Raw genomic sequence first — 15,471 nt, 5'->3', positions numbered from 1 at the left:
GCACATGAGAAAATGCTCTACATCATTAATCATCAGGGAGATGCAGATCAAAACCACAATGAGATACCATCTCACACCTCAGAGACTAGCCCACATTCAAAAGAACAAAAGCAACCGATGCTGGCGTGGATGTGGCGAGAAAGGGACACTCCTTCACTGTTGGTGGGAATGTCCACTGCTTCAGCCCTTCTGGAAAACAGTATGGACGATTCTCAAAAAATTAGAAATTGAGCTCCCATTTGACCCAGCAATACCACTCCTGGGAATATATCCCAGAGAGGCAAAAATGTATAGTCGAAGTGACATCTGCACTTGTTTGTTCATTGCAGCACTCTTTACAATAGCCAGAAACTGGAAGAAACCTGAGTGCCCAAGAACAGATGACTGGTTAAAGAAACTTTGGTACATCTACACAATGGAGTACTATGTAGCTCTTAGAAAAGATGAAGTCATGAAATTTACATACAAGTGGTACAATATGGAAAGTATCATGCTAAGCGAAATGAGTCAGAAAGAGAGGGATAGACATAGAAAGATTGCATTCATCTGGGGGATATAAAGTAACAAAGTAAGAGATTAATACCCAAGAATAGCTGAGATCAGCACCAGGAGGATTACTCCATAACTTAGAGGCCAGCCGGGTATCCTAGAGGAAAGGGCAGTTCAGATAGAGAAGGGAGCACCAAATAAAGGATGTTTGGAGGATCCTCCCAGGAGGGGAGATGCATGTCGAAAGTAGACTATGGACTGAACATGTTTGCCACTCAATGCCTCTTTTGCAGACCACAACACCCAAAAGGAGAGAGAGAACACAGGGGATTGCCCTGCCACAGAGACAGGGGGGATGGGGGGATGGGGGTGGGAGGGATATTATCCATGGTGGTGGAAAATGGGCACTGGTGGAGGGATGGGTATCTGATCATTGTATAATTGAAACCAAAGCACAAAAAATTGTAAATCTACAACTTTAAAAAAAAATAAAATACAATAAAGGGAAAAAAAATAGGATTGTGTTCACCTACTGTGATTCCTACATCTGGACAGAAAATAAGTACTTTCATTTAAATGTGGCTTGTAAAAAAATATTTTTTCAGGGGAGTTACACCTGGCAATGGCCCACGGTTGCTTCTAGCTCTGCACTCAATAATAACTCCTGGCAGTATTTAGGGGACAAAATGGGATGCTGGGAATTGAACCCAGGTAGACTGTGTGCAAGGAAAATGCCCTACCCACTGAATTATTGCTCCAGACCCCAAAAGATATTTTTTAGTGATAACATCGACACTTTGAGAATCCACCTCTTCCTGCTCACTTACACAAGGGTCAGGAAGATTGATCCATAGTTGGAAGCCTGCCTCGAGCTGGGGGAGAAGGCAGCTGGAATAGAGAAGGGATCACTAAGTCAATGATGGTTGGCGGGATCGTTCAAGATGGGAGATGTGTGCTGAAACTAAATAAAGGACCAAATATGATAGCCTCTCAGTATCTATATTGCAAGCCATAATGCCCCAAAGGAGAGAGAGAGAGAGAGAGAGAGAGAGAGAGATAGAGAGAGAGTATGAGGGAATTGTGTACCATAGAGAGGCAGGGGGAGGGTTGGGATGGAGGAGGGGGATATTGGGGACATTGGTGGTAGAAACTGTGCACTGGTGGAGGAATGGGTGTTCAATCATTGTATGACTGAAACTCAAACATGAAAGTTTAGTAATTGTATCTCATGGTGATTCAAGAATAAAGAAAGAGGGGAAAAAAAAACTTTTGGCCATGTGGCGTGATTGTACTGCAAAGACATAGTTTCTAGACAGGTTTCTTTGGGCTGCACCTTGTAAAAATAATGGAAACCCCAAATGAGGGCTATACCGTAGCATTGTAGCACTGTCCTCCCATTGTTCATCGATTTGCTCGAATGGACACCAATAACGTCTCCATTGTGAGACTTGTTACTGTTTTTGGCATATCGAATATGTCATGGGTAGCTTGCTTGCCACACTTTGTAGTGCTGGCGTGATACTCTCAGTAGCTTGCTGGGCTCTCCAAGACGGATGGAAGAATCAAACCTGGGTCGGCCACGTGCAAGGCAAACGTCCTACCTGCTGTGCTATCACTTCAGCTCAGATATATGTATCATAGCCTAGGACTATACTAGAGTGGAGAAATACCTTCTAGATTCTAAGAAAGTCAAAGCTGTGAAGAAGCGATAACCCAGAAATAAAATTCATAATGGCAGGTTGTACTATATTTTAACTATACGCCTTTAGGTCCCTGGGGCCCTGTACACTAATATCAAAGGGGTCATAGTGAAAAGAAGAAGTTTAAGGTTACAAGTGCCTGAAAACTCCCAAGCTTCCCTGCTGAGGTCACAGTTCAGTGTGTGGCTAAGTCATCCCGAGGGCATCCTTAAGAACTGCCTGGAACTTTCCTCAGTTAAAGAGTATGCCCTCCAGGACTGAAATTCAGCATTCCAACGGACTCTTTGAAGGTTTTCAGGAGGCTTTCTGACACTAATGTTTTTTTTAAATGGTTGAAACTTTATTTAAACACTGAGATTAACAGGGTTGTTCATAGTACAGTCATTTCAAGTATTCAATCTTCCAAAACCAATCCCACCACCAGTGTAACTTTTCCTCTACTGATATTCCCAGTTACTCACTGATTCCCACAGCCTGCCCCCTTAGCAGACACCAAATAGTTGACTTTATGTTGCTTGTTTCAATGTTATGGTGTGACTCAAGTTATTGTCTTAGTACTGAATTGTCAGATCAAACTTCTGTACTATTACTTTTGATCATTGAGCTTAGTGGGCCTCTGGGGGACTTTTCCATCTAGTCTGCTGTGCTCCTACTAGGCTGTCTGACCCTAATGTTTGCTCATTCTATTCGAAAGCAGCCAGATGTAGACAAAACAGGGCAACAGTTTGACAAGGCCCAATAAAAAGTTTCTCAACCCCAGATTGTTCTGCCTTTTCTTTGGGAGGGGTGGAGCTCACGTCAGGAATGTGTCCTCAAGGAGTTTGCTTCTAAAGAGATGAAAGATAGTCTGTACCTACAAAATCAGAGGCTCCTGACTCCAGCTATCACATACTCTATAACCTCTTAGGCATAGATTGTAGGACTGTGTGTTGTTTTTTGGCTCAAACCCTCACTTTCCCAGGCTCGGTACAGATCTATTTCTGTCTGTTGGTCATTTCTCCATTTTTCTGTTTCTCACCACAAGGTCGTATACTTTAGTCTTTGATTCAGGATTCCTCCTTGGTGTTCCATGATGGAATGTATCTCTTGCGTACAAAGTTCTTAAGACGCCCTGTGTTCTATTAGAATGGGTGTTCGACGAGATTGTTTATTTAATCACATTTTTCTGTAATCATAGAAGAATATTGTGATCAGAAGAGATTCTCCATCTTCGGTCATTATGAGGCTAAATATATAACCTCATATGTTGGAAGAGCCCCATCTTTGTGCAGTTCCTGTGGACACTCCAGGAGACTTCTGTGTAAAGCTTAAAGTACAGGGACTCTATTAGTACAATACATAATGAATGGGAAATTTTGTTGGAAAAATGTAAGAGTAAAAATACTGGAGGAAAGACCAATAAAGCAGGAATAATGTTGTTGGATCTTCAAAAATAGCCCAGTGTTATTATTCATTCATTTTCCATTTAGAATTCTAGCATATGATTGATTCTAGATTCTATTTATTGGCAAATTCCAGAAGATAGGAATTTATGTTGCTGAACAAAGTACAGTCTTACCACTCTCCTTTTAGTCCTTACACTAAAAACCTGCAAAGAAAAACCTGCATTGAAAGATGTTTTCTGTCCCCAGAAGCTCAGCTGCCTGGTCTAGGCACTGGTTATTGTCTCAAAACTCCAGTGACTAAATTAGTAAATGGTAGAGCTGGAAATAGAGCTCAATGTGCTGACATTGCATTGGGGAGACCTGGGTTTGGTCCCTAGAACTGCATGATACCTTGAGTACTCTTGGAAGTGACCAGAGTAGAGAGCTGGAAATATTCTTACCACCTTCCCACCTAAATACTATCAGGTATAGCTCCCAAACCAAAAAGTGAGTTGCTAAATATTTGTTTGTTTTTTAAAATATTTAAAAATTTTTAATTCTTAAAAAAATTTTTAATGAATCACCTTGAGGTACAGTTACAAACTTACAAACTTTTGTGTTTATGTTTCAGTCATACAATGATCGAGTACCCATCCCTCCACCAGTGCCCATTCTCCATTCTCCACCACCAATGTTCCCAGTATCCCCCCATCACCCTTCCATCCCCCTCTCACTCCGCCCTCCCCCACCCGGTCTTTGTGGCAGGCGCATTCCCTTTTACGCTCTCTCTCGCTCTCTCTCCTTTACAGTGCTGTGGTTTGTAATGCAGATATTAAGTGGCCATCATGTTTTGTCTATAGTCCACTTTCAGCATAAATCTCCTATCTCAAGTGGGTTCTCCAAGCATCCTTTACTTGGTGGTCCCTTCTCTATCTGAGCTGACTTTTTCCCAAGCATGTGAGACCAGCTTCCAGAGTTTTCATAAATATTTGTGAATGAAGGAACGCTGATGATATAGAAATATTTATCTCTACCAAAATTAAGATGGAGTGAAAACACAGAGTGTAAGGGCAATTTTAGTAATTTTTATTACTCAAGATGACAAATAGTTTATACTAGAGATTGATTGGGCTGGAGCGATAGCAAAGCAGTAGGGCGTTTGCCTTGCACACAGCCAACATGGCCGACCCAAGTTCTATTCCTCCCCCCTCTTGGAGGGCCCGGCAAGCTACTGAGAGTATCTCATCTGCGCGGCAGAGCCTGGCAAGCTACCCATGATGTATTCGATATGCCAAACACAGTAACAACAAAGTCTCCAATGGAGATGTTACTAGGCCCACTCGAGCAAATCAATAGATTGATTACTCAAGACCTTTCTCCTCTATGAAACATTTTCTAAATTGCATTCCCCAATTCCCCACATCCTCATACATCCCTTTAAACTGATTTCCATCTACCATTCCAGTTTCTTATCTTACTGAAGCTCCCAACTTCTTCTGATCCAACTAAGGGCCCCCAAATATGTTACCTTGTGGGTGTTAAAGTGGAGTAAGGTTGAGATCTACTTTAGCAGTGACAGTGAATTTGGATGTGATGGTTCCCAAGAGAGAAAACACTTCTACTATCTTGGCGAGGGAGAGTTCATGAACCCAGGGAAAGTGACCCAGGCAGCAGCACCCAGAGACCAGTATATATATGGGCCTTTCCTGACTCAGTGAAGTTTGACCACTGATGTAAGGCTCAGAACAAAGTAATTATAACTTCCCCAAGTCTCATTTTGTATTTTATTTTCTTTGCTATGGAGGCAATATTGGTACTATTTTCAAAATTATTTTGCCAGCCTGGGGAGATGACGCAAATGACTGGAGTATATGCTTTGCATATGAGAGGCCCAATTTCAACCCTCAGAACCATATGGTCCTGGGAGCACTCTCAGAGTAACTCTTGTGCATCAAATTGTGTACCTCAAAGGTATGCTGAGCGTGACCCCAAAACAAAATCAAATTAAATTAGTAAATAAAATAAATAAAATCACATTGTCTTCATATTTTATTTTAATTAATAGAATCTAAATATCAATATTTAATTAGTGGATTAAATTTTTTCTTATAAGAATGAAGTGTTTCCTCCAATATTAAATGAATGGAAAGTGTGCCAAAGCAAAAAAGGGAATTTCAGGGAGATCTTCCATTTCTGTTCACTGACCCCTTCCAACTACTTTTTAATTAAAAAATTTTAAATTTATTTTTGTTTGCATGTAAACCATAGTTTACAAAATAAAATGATTTTGATCTTTTCTTGTAGCCAAGTAGTATCCCATTGTGTATATGTGCATAGTTTATTTATTCAGTCATCTCTCTTTGGATAACTGAGGTTCATTTAAGATTTTGGCTACTGTGAACAGTGCTGCAGTGAACACAGAAATGCAAATATCTTTTCTGATAAGAGTTTTGGGGTCCTTCGTGTTTATGCCAAAAAGCAGAATTTCTGGGTCATATGGTATCTACTATGTAGTCCTTTGAATTTTGTCCCCTGACCTTGAGTTTACTTAGGTGTCAAATTCGTAGGAACAAGGTGTTTATCTTCAACTCTAGAGATATTAGTGAAATCACTATGCAATGCAGTTGTGTAGCATAATGCTCTTCCAATAATGAAAGTGATAAATGATAATCTTTATTTATTGCTGACATTTGTCTGTCAGAGTCTCCTGCCCTTGTGCCTGGCTCTCCTCACTGGAGCCCCTTGGAGGGAGGCGGGTTGAGTTTCCCTTCCCCCCACTCTGAGTAGAGCCCCAGCAGCTGAAGACCTCCAGAACCAGCCACAGCCATGCTGAGACCACTCTCCACATGTCCGGACAAGCCTCATGCATGAAGGAACTGGCAGAGAAACCCAGGCATGCGGGTCCCAGGGCTGAGATCTCCAAGCCTGCTCGGATGGGGACTGGGCCTTCTCCACCCTGATCCCCCATCTTCCAGTAAGTAGGCGTCACACCCACCAGCTGCCGCCAGCGCCAGGTTGGTCCCATCAACAGCCAAGACACAGAGACTATAAAACCCAGCTTCCGGAAGAGAACAGCGTAGAGTCTCCTGCCCCTGCACCTGGCTTTCCTCACTGGGGCTCCTTGGAGGGAGGCGGGTTGTGTCTTCCCCCCACCCCAGCAGAGTCGCAGTAGCTGAAGATCTCCAGAACCAGCCACAGCCATGCTGAGATCACTCTCCACACGTCCGGACAAGCCTCATGCATGAAGAAACTGGCAGAGGAACCCAGGCATGCGGGTCCCGGGGCTGAAATCTCCAGTAGTGCGTGGGTTGGGACTGGGCCTTCTCCACCCAGATCCTCCATCTTCCAGTAGGTAGGTGTCACACCCACCAGCTTCCGCTAGCGCCAGGTCAGTCCCATCGATGGCCAAGATGAAGAGACTATAAAACCCAGCTCCCTGAAGCGCGTGGCCCCATTCGCGGCCACGTGACATCTTATTATCTCATTTTTCCTTTGGAGAGCCCAGCAAGCTACCAAGCGTGTCCTGCCTGCACGGCAGAGTCTGGCAAGCTTCCCGTGTTGTACTCAGTATGCCAAATACCAGTAACAATGATTGGTCTCATTCTCGTAACCCTGAAAGAGCATTGAATATGGCTCTTTTAAAATCTCAGGACTAGGAAGAAGGAGACCTTACTGGTGCCTGCTCGAGGTAATCGATGAACAACAGGAAGATTGTGATTGTGATTGTGATTGTGACGGTAGTTCAACTCCTATTTTCTTGAGAATTGTCCTTATGGTTCTCCAAAAAAGGTTGTATTATTTGACATTCCCACTATTAGTGAAGGAGTTTCCTTTTACTCCATATCCCATCCAATACTGGTTGCTTTTGTTATTTGTGATGTGCTCTGGTCTCACTTGTGAGATGACATCTTATTGTTTTAATTTTCATTTAACTTTGTGATAAATGAGGCAAAGCAGATTTTTTAAAATTTTAATTTAAAAAATTGTTTAATTGAATCACAGTAAGATACACAAGGTTGCTCATGATTGGGTTTCAGTTATATAATGTTCCAACACCCATCCCTTCACCGGTGCACATTTTACATTTCCTTCCACCAATGTCCCAAATTTCCCTCTCACCTTAACCCTCTCCCCACCCAGCCTGCCTCTATGGAAGACACTTCTCTCTCTCTCTCTCTCTCTCTCTCTCTCTCTCTCTCTCTCTCTCTCTCTCTCCCTAATTTTGTGAATTACGGTTTGCAATACAGATACTGAGTGGTTTTCATGTTCGTTCCTTTACCTACTTTTAGCACTCAGTTTTTATCCAGAGTGATCATGTCCAACTATCATTATCAGTGGTATAGCCTTTGGCCATATTATGTCTTCTTTGATAAAATTTCTATTCATATCTTCCCTCATTTTTTTTTCGTGAAATTCAGAACCATTTTATTTTATTTTCTTTTACTTTTATGTTACAAAATTTAATTTTTGTAATTTATTACATTCAATATTTTAATGGGCTGGAGCGATAGCACAGCAGGTAGGGCTTTTGCCTTACACACAGCCAACATGGGCCACCCGAGTTCGATTCCTCTGCCCCTCTCGGATTGCCCAGCAAGCTACAGAGAGTATATTGCTCGCACGGCAAAGCCTGGCAAGCTACCCATGACATATTCAATATGCCAAACACAGTAACAAGTCTCACAATGTTACTGGGCCCGCTCGAGCAATATTTTAACAGCAATTCCACCACCATTATACCTTACCCCCACCATCATTTCGAATTCTCCCACCACCAAAAATCTACACTCTTACAAATGATTTTTAAATTATTATTATTATTATTTTGTCATGATAGATATGAAACCCAGGATCTCATCATGCAAGGCAAACACTGTAAAACTAAGCCATATCACCAATCCTCTATAGTTAAAAAATGTAAAGCAAAAAATCTTTGAGTATAAACATCAAACAACAAATATTACAGGAAAGACTTTTCTGTCAAGAAAGGACATTTTTGTGACTATCTGGAAAACATGAATAATTTTGCTAAAATAAAATTGTGACTTTTATGTCACTGTCACTGTCACTGTCCTCCCATTGTTCATCGATTTGCTCAAGCGGGTCCGGTAACATTGTGAGACTTGTTGCTGTGTTTGGCATATCGATTATGTTACAGGTAGCTTGCCAGGATTTGCCGTGTGGGCGGAATACTCTCGGTAGCTTGCTGGGCTCTCCGAGAGGGGCGGAGGAATCAAAGGCAGAGGAATCGAACTAGGGATGACCCGGTCGGCCGTGTGCAAGGCAAAATCCCTATCCACTGTGTTATTGATCCACACGCAACTTTATTTATTATCATTTTTATATTATATTATGTTTGAGTTCATACCGGAAGTACTCTGTCATTATTCCAGAATCAGTTTTTGGTGATTATTTTGCGATGCTTGAAGAAGTCACAAGTTGTTAGGAATTGAGCTAGATTCTAAGCCTCGAAGCTAACTCCCCAACTCTGTATTTTTAATTACTTTTGTTTAATTTTTCTCTATAGAGCCCACATCCAGTGGTGGTTTGTTGGCAGTGCATCACGGCTATTCTAGTCAACATCAAGCCCAGTAGTGCAGACCAGATATTTTAGTGCTCTACCAATCAGTCTGGCAGTTCCAAGGGGTGTGCATGTCACTCAGACTTTGTTTAGAGGGTCCCATGGCTACATTTGTTGGTGCTCTGCGTGGAGAACCATGCTGTGTCATGGATCATATTTTTATTTTTTAAAATTTATTTATTTTTTATTAGTGAAACACCATGAGGTACAGTTATAGACTTAAAAATTTTTGTGCTTGGGTTTCAGTTATACAATGATCAAGTACCCATCCCTCCACCAGCGCCCATCCTCCACCACCACGGGTCCCAGCATCCCTCTCACCCCCATCCCTCCCATCCCACCCTGCCTCTGTGGCAGGGCATTCTCTTTTGTTCTCGCTCTCTCCTTTTGTGTTCTGTGGTTTGCAAGAGAGGCATTGAGTGGCAATCATATTTGGTCTATAGTCTACTTTCAGCATGCTTCTCCTATCCTGGGAGGATCCTCCCAACACCCTTTATTTGGTGCTCCCTTCTCTATCTGAGCTTCCTTTTCCCCTAGAGTGTGTGGCTGGCCTCCAAGTCATGGAGCAAAATTCCTGGTACTAATCTCGGCCACTGCTGGGTGTTAGTCTCCCATTTTGTTACTTTATGGATCGTATTTTACAACCTCATAACTGTCAGGCATATTTTCTACCCCTTTGAGCCATATGTCCTGCTGAACAAGATTGATTGCTTTATTTAGGTTCAGGGCCACTCCCTGAGGTGCTCAGCAGCTACTCTCAGCTCACTGTGGAGAGGTCAGTCCTGAAAAGTGCTCAGGGCACCATATGATGTTGGGATGTTGGGTTTCCCAAATGCAATGCGTTCTCTCTAGCCCACAAAGCTATAGCTCTGATGCCAATACACAAATGATATTATACAGTACATGTTTGTTTTCTTCATTCAGAATAAGTATTCATGAATTAAATGTTCATTCCTTGTACTGCTGATATATATATGCATTTATATACATACACATATATACTTTATTGAAACCCAATCATGAAAAATTTGTAACTGTGTATCTAACAGTGATTCAATTTAAAAAAAAGATGAATGAGTTTTAGTCATATAATCTTCCAATGCCAATCCTTTTATCAGTGTACATCAGATGCTTTTTTTTAGTGTGAACCTGCATTCAGAGAATTTGATTTTGTTTGCATTCAGTTATTCCTGCCTTTTGGTGTTGGGGGGTGCACATTCTCACTATGGCACTTATGGATCACTCTGGCTGGAAAACAATATGGGGTTTGGGATTGAAACTGATTCAGACATGCAAGGAAATCACCTTTGCTTCTGTTCTAGCTCTGGTTTTAGTTTTGAGAATATTCTTAAACATTGTTCTCAAAAATCTCTATTCAAAAGGAAATCAGTTCCTTGTCTTTTCAATGAAAATTCCTCTGCTATGTTCCACTCTGTGTCCAACTTCTCCTGGCAATTGGACAAGGACATCCCTTTATTCTGATGCTTCTCTGAAAAGTGCCATCACTAGAGAAAGGAAATGACCCAAAGCAGAAAGGTACCTCCCAGTTCTGGGGGCTGATCTCTCAGCCTGGAGGGTTGGGTAAGTATCAATATCTACTTCTCCCTAAGTGCCGCATGAAGGGACAGAGGATGGTGATGCAACCTCTGACTTTTTGTTTGGCTCCTGGGAACATAACCTCTTCCCTGATACACCTTCTGGCCTCAGGGCTGGCTAGGAGGCGGGGGCATATGCAGTTATGCGAATTTTGTGACTGAAATATCAAGAATTTCTTGGGGTAGGATGGACTACCTCCCCCCACCTGCCTGTACCTCTAGAAGTCCCAGCTGTTCATCCACACCCCAAAGCCACCATGCTGTTTTTTTTAAAGCTACTTCAGTTGTGCCTTCCCAATAAAAATACTGAATGTCCTGAACAAACACAATGTACAATGACCTCTTAGAACCTGTAAGAGAGAGAGAGAGAGAGAGAGAGAGAGAGAGAGAGAGAGAGAGAAACAGGCAAACAGGCAGGGAAGGGGTGGTGGTAGGAGGGTGGTGGGAGAGAAACTGGGGAAATTGATGGTAGAAAATGTACACTGCTGGAGGGATGGAGCATGGGTGCTGGGACATTGTATCAGTGAAACCAAATCATCAATAGCTTTGTAATGTTCTATCTCTCAGTTACTTTTTTTTTTTTTTTTTTTAGCAAAAGCAGAACAAAAGAAAGACAAGAAGAAAGGTATTGGCTGCAGCTCCTGCCCGTCTCCCCACCCCATCTAAAGCAAGAACAAGCAGGAGGGGCAATGTCACCCAGGCCAGCATGCAAGACGCACCAGGGGAGGCAATGGCTTGGCACAGTCAGTTTGCCAGGGGACTTCAGCTCATGGAATGGAAGAAAGCAGGCTGGGGCTTTGGCACAGGGGTGGCTGTGAGGACCCCTGCTCTGAGGATGCCTCCTGCCCTGCTGAGAAATCTGGTGAAGGGTCATCTCTAGGAAGTGGGAGAGGAAGCTGGTGGGGGCTGGGCTCAGGCTCCTCACTGCACAAGGAGGACTCCCAAGGCCACGTTCAGCTGCTGCAGCTAAGGGCCCAGCGGTAGGAAGTGGACATTGTTATTGCGGTTATAAGATTTTACTATACACAGGCTCTGAAGCATTTGATTCCTCTCTGATAAGGTCTATGAGAAGAATAGGAAGGTAGAGTCGGTCTCCAGCTGATTGAAAATGCATGGAAAAAAGAGAACAGCTGCCATATCTAAAGTGGTTATTAGCTGGAGAGGAGATAGTATTACTAAAAATTTGTTAGTTTTGTTTGCTGTAGGCTTTTATTTTTTAAAATTTTTATTAGTGAGACACCATGAGGTACAGTTGTAGACTTACAAATTTTTGTGCTTGGGTTTCAATCATACAATGCTCAAATACCCATCCCTCTACCAGTGCCCATTTCCACCACCACGGGTCCCAGTATCCCTCCCACCCCTTATTCTGCTCCTAAGGTCATTCTAATCAGTGTCAGCAGGTTCAGACTCAAGGAAAAAAGAAAAGGATGAGTGTTAAAGGCTTTCATTATCCCAGACAATAAGGGCCAGAGTGATAGTACAGCAGTTAGGGTGTTGGCCTTGCAGGAGGCCAACCTGGGTTCGATCCCTGGCATCCCACATGGTCCCCTGAGCAATGCAAAGAGTAATGCCCGAGTGCAGAGCCAGGAGTATCCCGTGAGCCGAAACAAACAAACAAACAAAAAAACACTATACACAAAACAAACACAGACTTTAAAGCTTTATATACAGTGTTTCTTCCAGTAGTAGGCAAAGAAAAAAAATACGTAAACACAAATCATCCATTAGCTAATGGTAACCAAACTAATCGAAAAGTGTTTAGAAGACACTCTAATAGAAAAATATGGCATTAGTTTTTTTGTGAATATATGAGTGAGTTTATGCAAGTATGATCTTCTACTCAAATTATAAATTGAAATTTCTCCCAACTCATAGTCCAGAAATACACCAATTCGCATACGTCGAGCATCTTGTTTAATGTCCCTTGTGGACAGCTCAAATGACCAACAGCCATTTTCACAGGTTGGTGATATCAGAGTATTTTTGTAATAGGATTCTTCACACACTCCTAAGGACCAGTCACCTCTGCCTTTGACTTCTACCTGCCAAAAATGCCTGCCTCCATCAAAGCCCTCACAGCTGAGCACAGCTGCATAAGGAGCAAATGTCTGTGAATTGCCAAGGTCTGGAAGACTCGTTCTAAAAATGTTTTTTTTATCTTTAGAGATAATAAGACTTGGATGGGCAGTTGCAGGATCTAGTGTTAAATCTGCATGAAATGTGCTGATCATTTTCTGTAGACCAAAATAATGTGGAGGGAGAGTGAAACTCTCCTTCTTGAGTTCATGTGAAATGACTGTTGGGGATGGGAGGTCTTCAAAATTTCTGTGGATATTTTCGCTCCTTGAGAGTAAATCCAGGTCATCCAGTGAACATACAATGATAACTTCACTTAAAAGATTTTTAAGCATGTCCATATGGTTTGAAATGTGACTTTTGTTTTTGGCCAGTTGATTCTCCAATACTTTCTCTTCTTTCCTCAACCTGACTTTGATCTCAGCTTTTTCATTTCTCAAGAATGATTTCAATTCCTCAAGTTCAGGATATAATCCCATTCTGAAATTTTCCATCTTCCTGCTCTCCTCGAGGAATTTCGAAACTTCATTTCTGCAAGCCACTATGTTTTCTTCAATCTGCCTCTTCAGAAGCTCCATGCAGATTTTGAGCTTCTTTCTGTGACTCTTTGCAGCACTCTCAATGAGGACCAGGTGGTGATCCTGGTGATCAGAGGAGACTCGGCACTGAGGACACAACAGCTCAGCATCCTCCTCACAGAACTGGTCTAACACCTGGTTATGCATCTCACACAGGATTTCTTCCTTCTGTTTTCTCTCAGTCCTTGTAGGAACCAGCTTAATGATGTCAACGATATGATGCAATTGGTGGTTCCTTCTGAAGTTTCCATCAGGACAGTAGTGAAAGCAGACTGGACAGGGGAAGACGTCCTCTAGATTTTCCCAGCGCTGTTGAATGCAGGACTCACAGAAGTTGTGCCCACAGTCAAGAGTCACCGGATCTCTCAGGTAATCCTGACAGAGAGGGCAGCTGGCCTCGGCTTGGAGCTCAGTCAAAAAAACTTCCGAGGCCATTGTTCTCAGAGAAGTACGTTTTTAAGATGTTTTTCAGAATGTTCTGATTCTCCTTTAATTTTGAGCTGTGAAAAAAAAATCTTTTTAGCAAACACTACCTCAATAGACCTGAACTTTTGCCATTATTGCAGTCAACTCCAACCTCACAAGTAAGTTTCTACTTCTTTCCCTTCAGTCCTAAAGAAGATTCATGGAAGATTTGACTCAGATAATCACTGATCCCTGCTTTGGATTGCCTTTACTCAAACTAACCTGGCTTGTTGGTCCTCTTTGGCAGAAAGCAGCCACAACTTCAACAAATGATGAAACTGTCTCATTTAGAGAAGCCCCATATGACAATTATTACCACTATTTCTACAGAAACTGTCAAGAGAAAAACAGACAGTAGGAAGATAAAGAAATGGCATGAATGTCAGTCACAAAGATACACATAATTCATTTTTCTGATATACATATTCTGACAAAGTTGAGCATCTAATTATTATAGGTATTCTTATTTATTATGACATCATGATATTATGAACAAAGGCTCTATCCATTAGTCATCACATAACATGGAGTTTACATATAAACTAATATGTTGCCTAGGATTTGCTAGATGTTATTATGTAAAGTTAAGAAAAGGGAAATTTTTATAGATAGCTTGGCAGTATTTATTATAATATTTTCTTATCAGTGGACTTAATTTATTGTCTAAAAATAAAAACTAACCATTACTGGATTTGGTTGGGGGGGGGAGTGGGGCATTTGACTACACCCAGCGTACTCAGGGTGTACTCTTGGCTCTCCACTCAGGGATTAGTCCTGGCAATGTTAAAGTGATTACCTGGGGTGTTGGGGACCAAACCTAGGTTTGCTGCATGAAAGACAAATGTCCTACCATCTGTACTATCTTTCTGACCCCTAACCATTATTATTAATGTAGGTTGCTGGTCTTCTAGTCAAGTCAGATTTGATCTTATCATTTTCTGTATTATTGTTTTTCCCTACATTACAAATATCTGAGATTTCTGAGTTTACAGTTTTTCTTCACAGATTGCTCCAAACATCCCTGATCTTTTATGTCTCCAATTTCTTTTCACTCCTAGTTATTTTCAGATCCCATGTCAATATCCAAATCACGAGGAATTTATTTAGATGCCAGGCCATGCCAGATACCATGGTGTGACCATAAGGGTTAAACCTCCCTTTCACATCCCACCTACTGTGTTCTCCCCATAACCTGTTTACATTCACTGATATCTCAGACCAAAGGTGCTCTCAAAAAGAATTTCACAAACACATCTGAGCTAACTCCCAATTCCCAGGAATCTCTAAAGATTTGTTTTCCCCCACCATTTCCCAACCATTTTGACTGGGTCCAGACCCCTGAGAACATTATACTACTTTCAGGTTCATCTGGTCAGGTTAGCCCCTCAGTCTACAGATGTCTTGAATGAAACCCATCTATGAATCTGCAACAGTCATCTCTGACCCTGGAACTATAATCTTTGGATTAATCTATTTTCAAGGTGATAACAACAATCTGCTTACCTGGGCAGTTAGCTCTCCATTCCTTCAGGGATGTCTCTGAAAGATCTCCTTAAAGTTCGTCTGAACTCAAGCTAGTACTAATTCGTGATCTGTTGTGATGGGACATTTATAGGCTAC

General features: G+C 41.9%; 1 protein-coding gene across 1 annotated transcript; it reads right to left on the bottom strand.

The window, feature by feature from the left end:
• Window positions 1–12,456: 12,456 nt before the first annotated feature.
• LOC130028156 (tripartite motif-containing protein 75-like) lies at window positions 12,457–13,821 on the bottom strand. The gene has a single exon (XM_056118865.1). It carries the CDS (start codon window positions 13,819–13,821, stop codon window positions 12,457–12,459), a length of 1,365 nt encoding a protein of 454 aa, XP_055974840.1.
• Between the last annotated feature and the right edge of the window lie 1,650 nt (window positions 13,822–15,471).

The sequence above is a fragment of the Sorex fumeus genome, unplaced genomic scaffold (genome assembly GCF_029834395.1).
Source record: "Sorex fumeus unplaced genomic scaffold, SorFum_2.1 ptg000039l, whole genome shotgun sequence".
Lineage (NCBI taxonomy): Eukaryota > Metazoa > Chordata > Mammalia > Eulipotyphla > Soricidae > Sorex > Sorex fumeus.
The sequence above is the reverse complement of the archived record's forward strand: the minus strand, read 5'-3'. Positions and strand labels throughout refer to the sequence as shown.

Excerpts from the sequence above, each read along its gene's own strand:
- LOC130028156 (XM_056118865.1), bottom strand. The coding sequence starts at position 13,821 with ATGGCCTCGGAAGTTTTTTTGACTGAGCTCCAAGCCGAGGCCAGCTGC.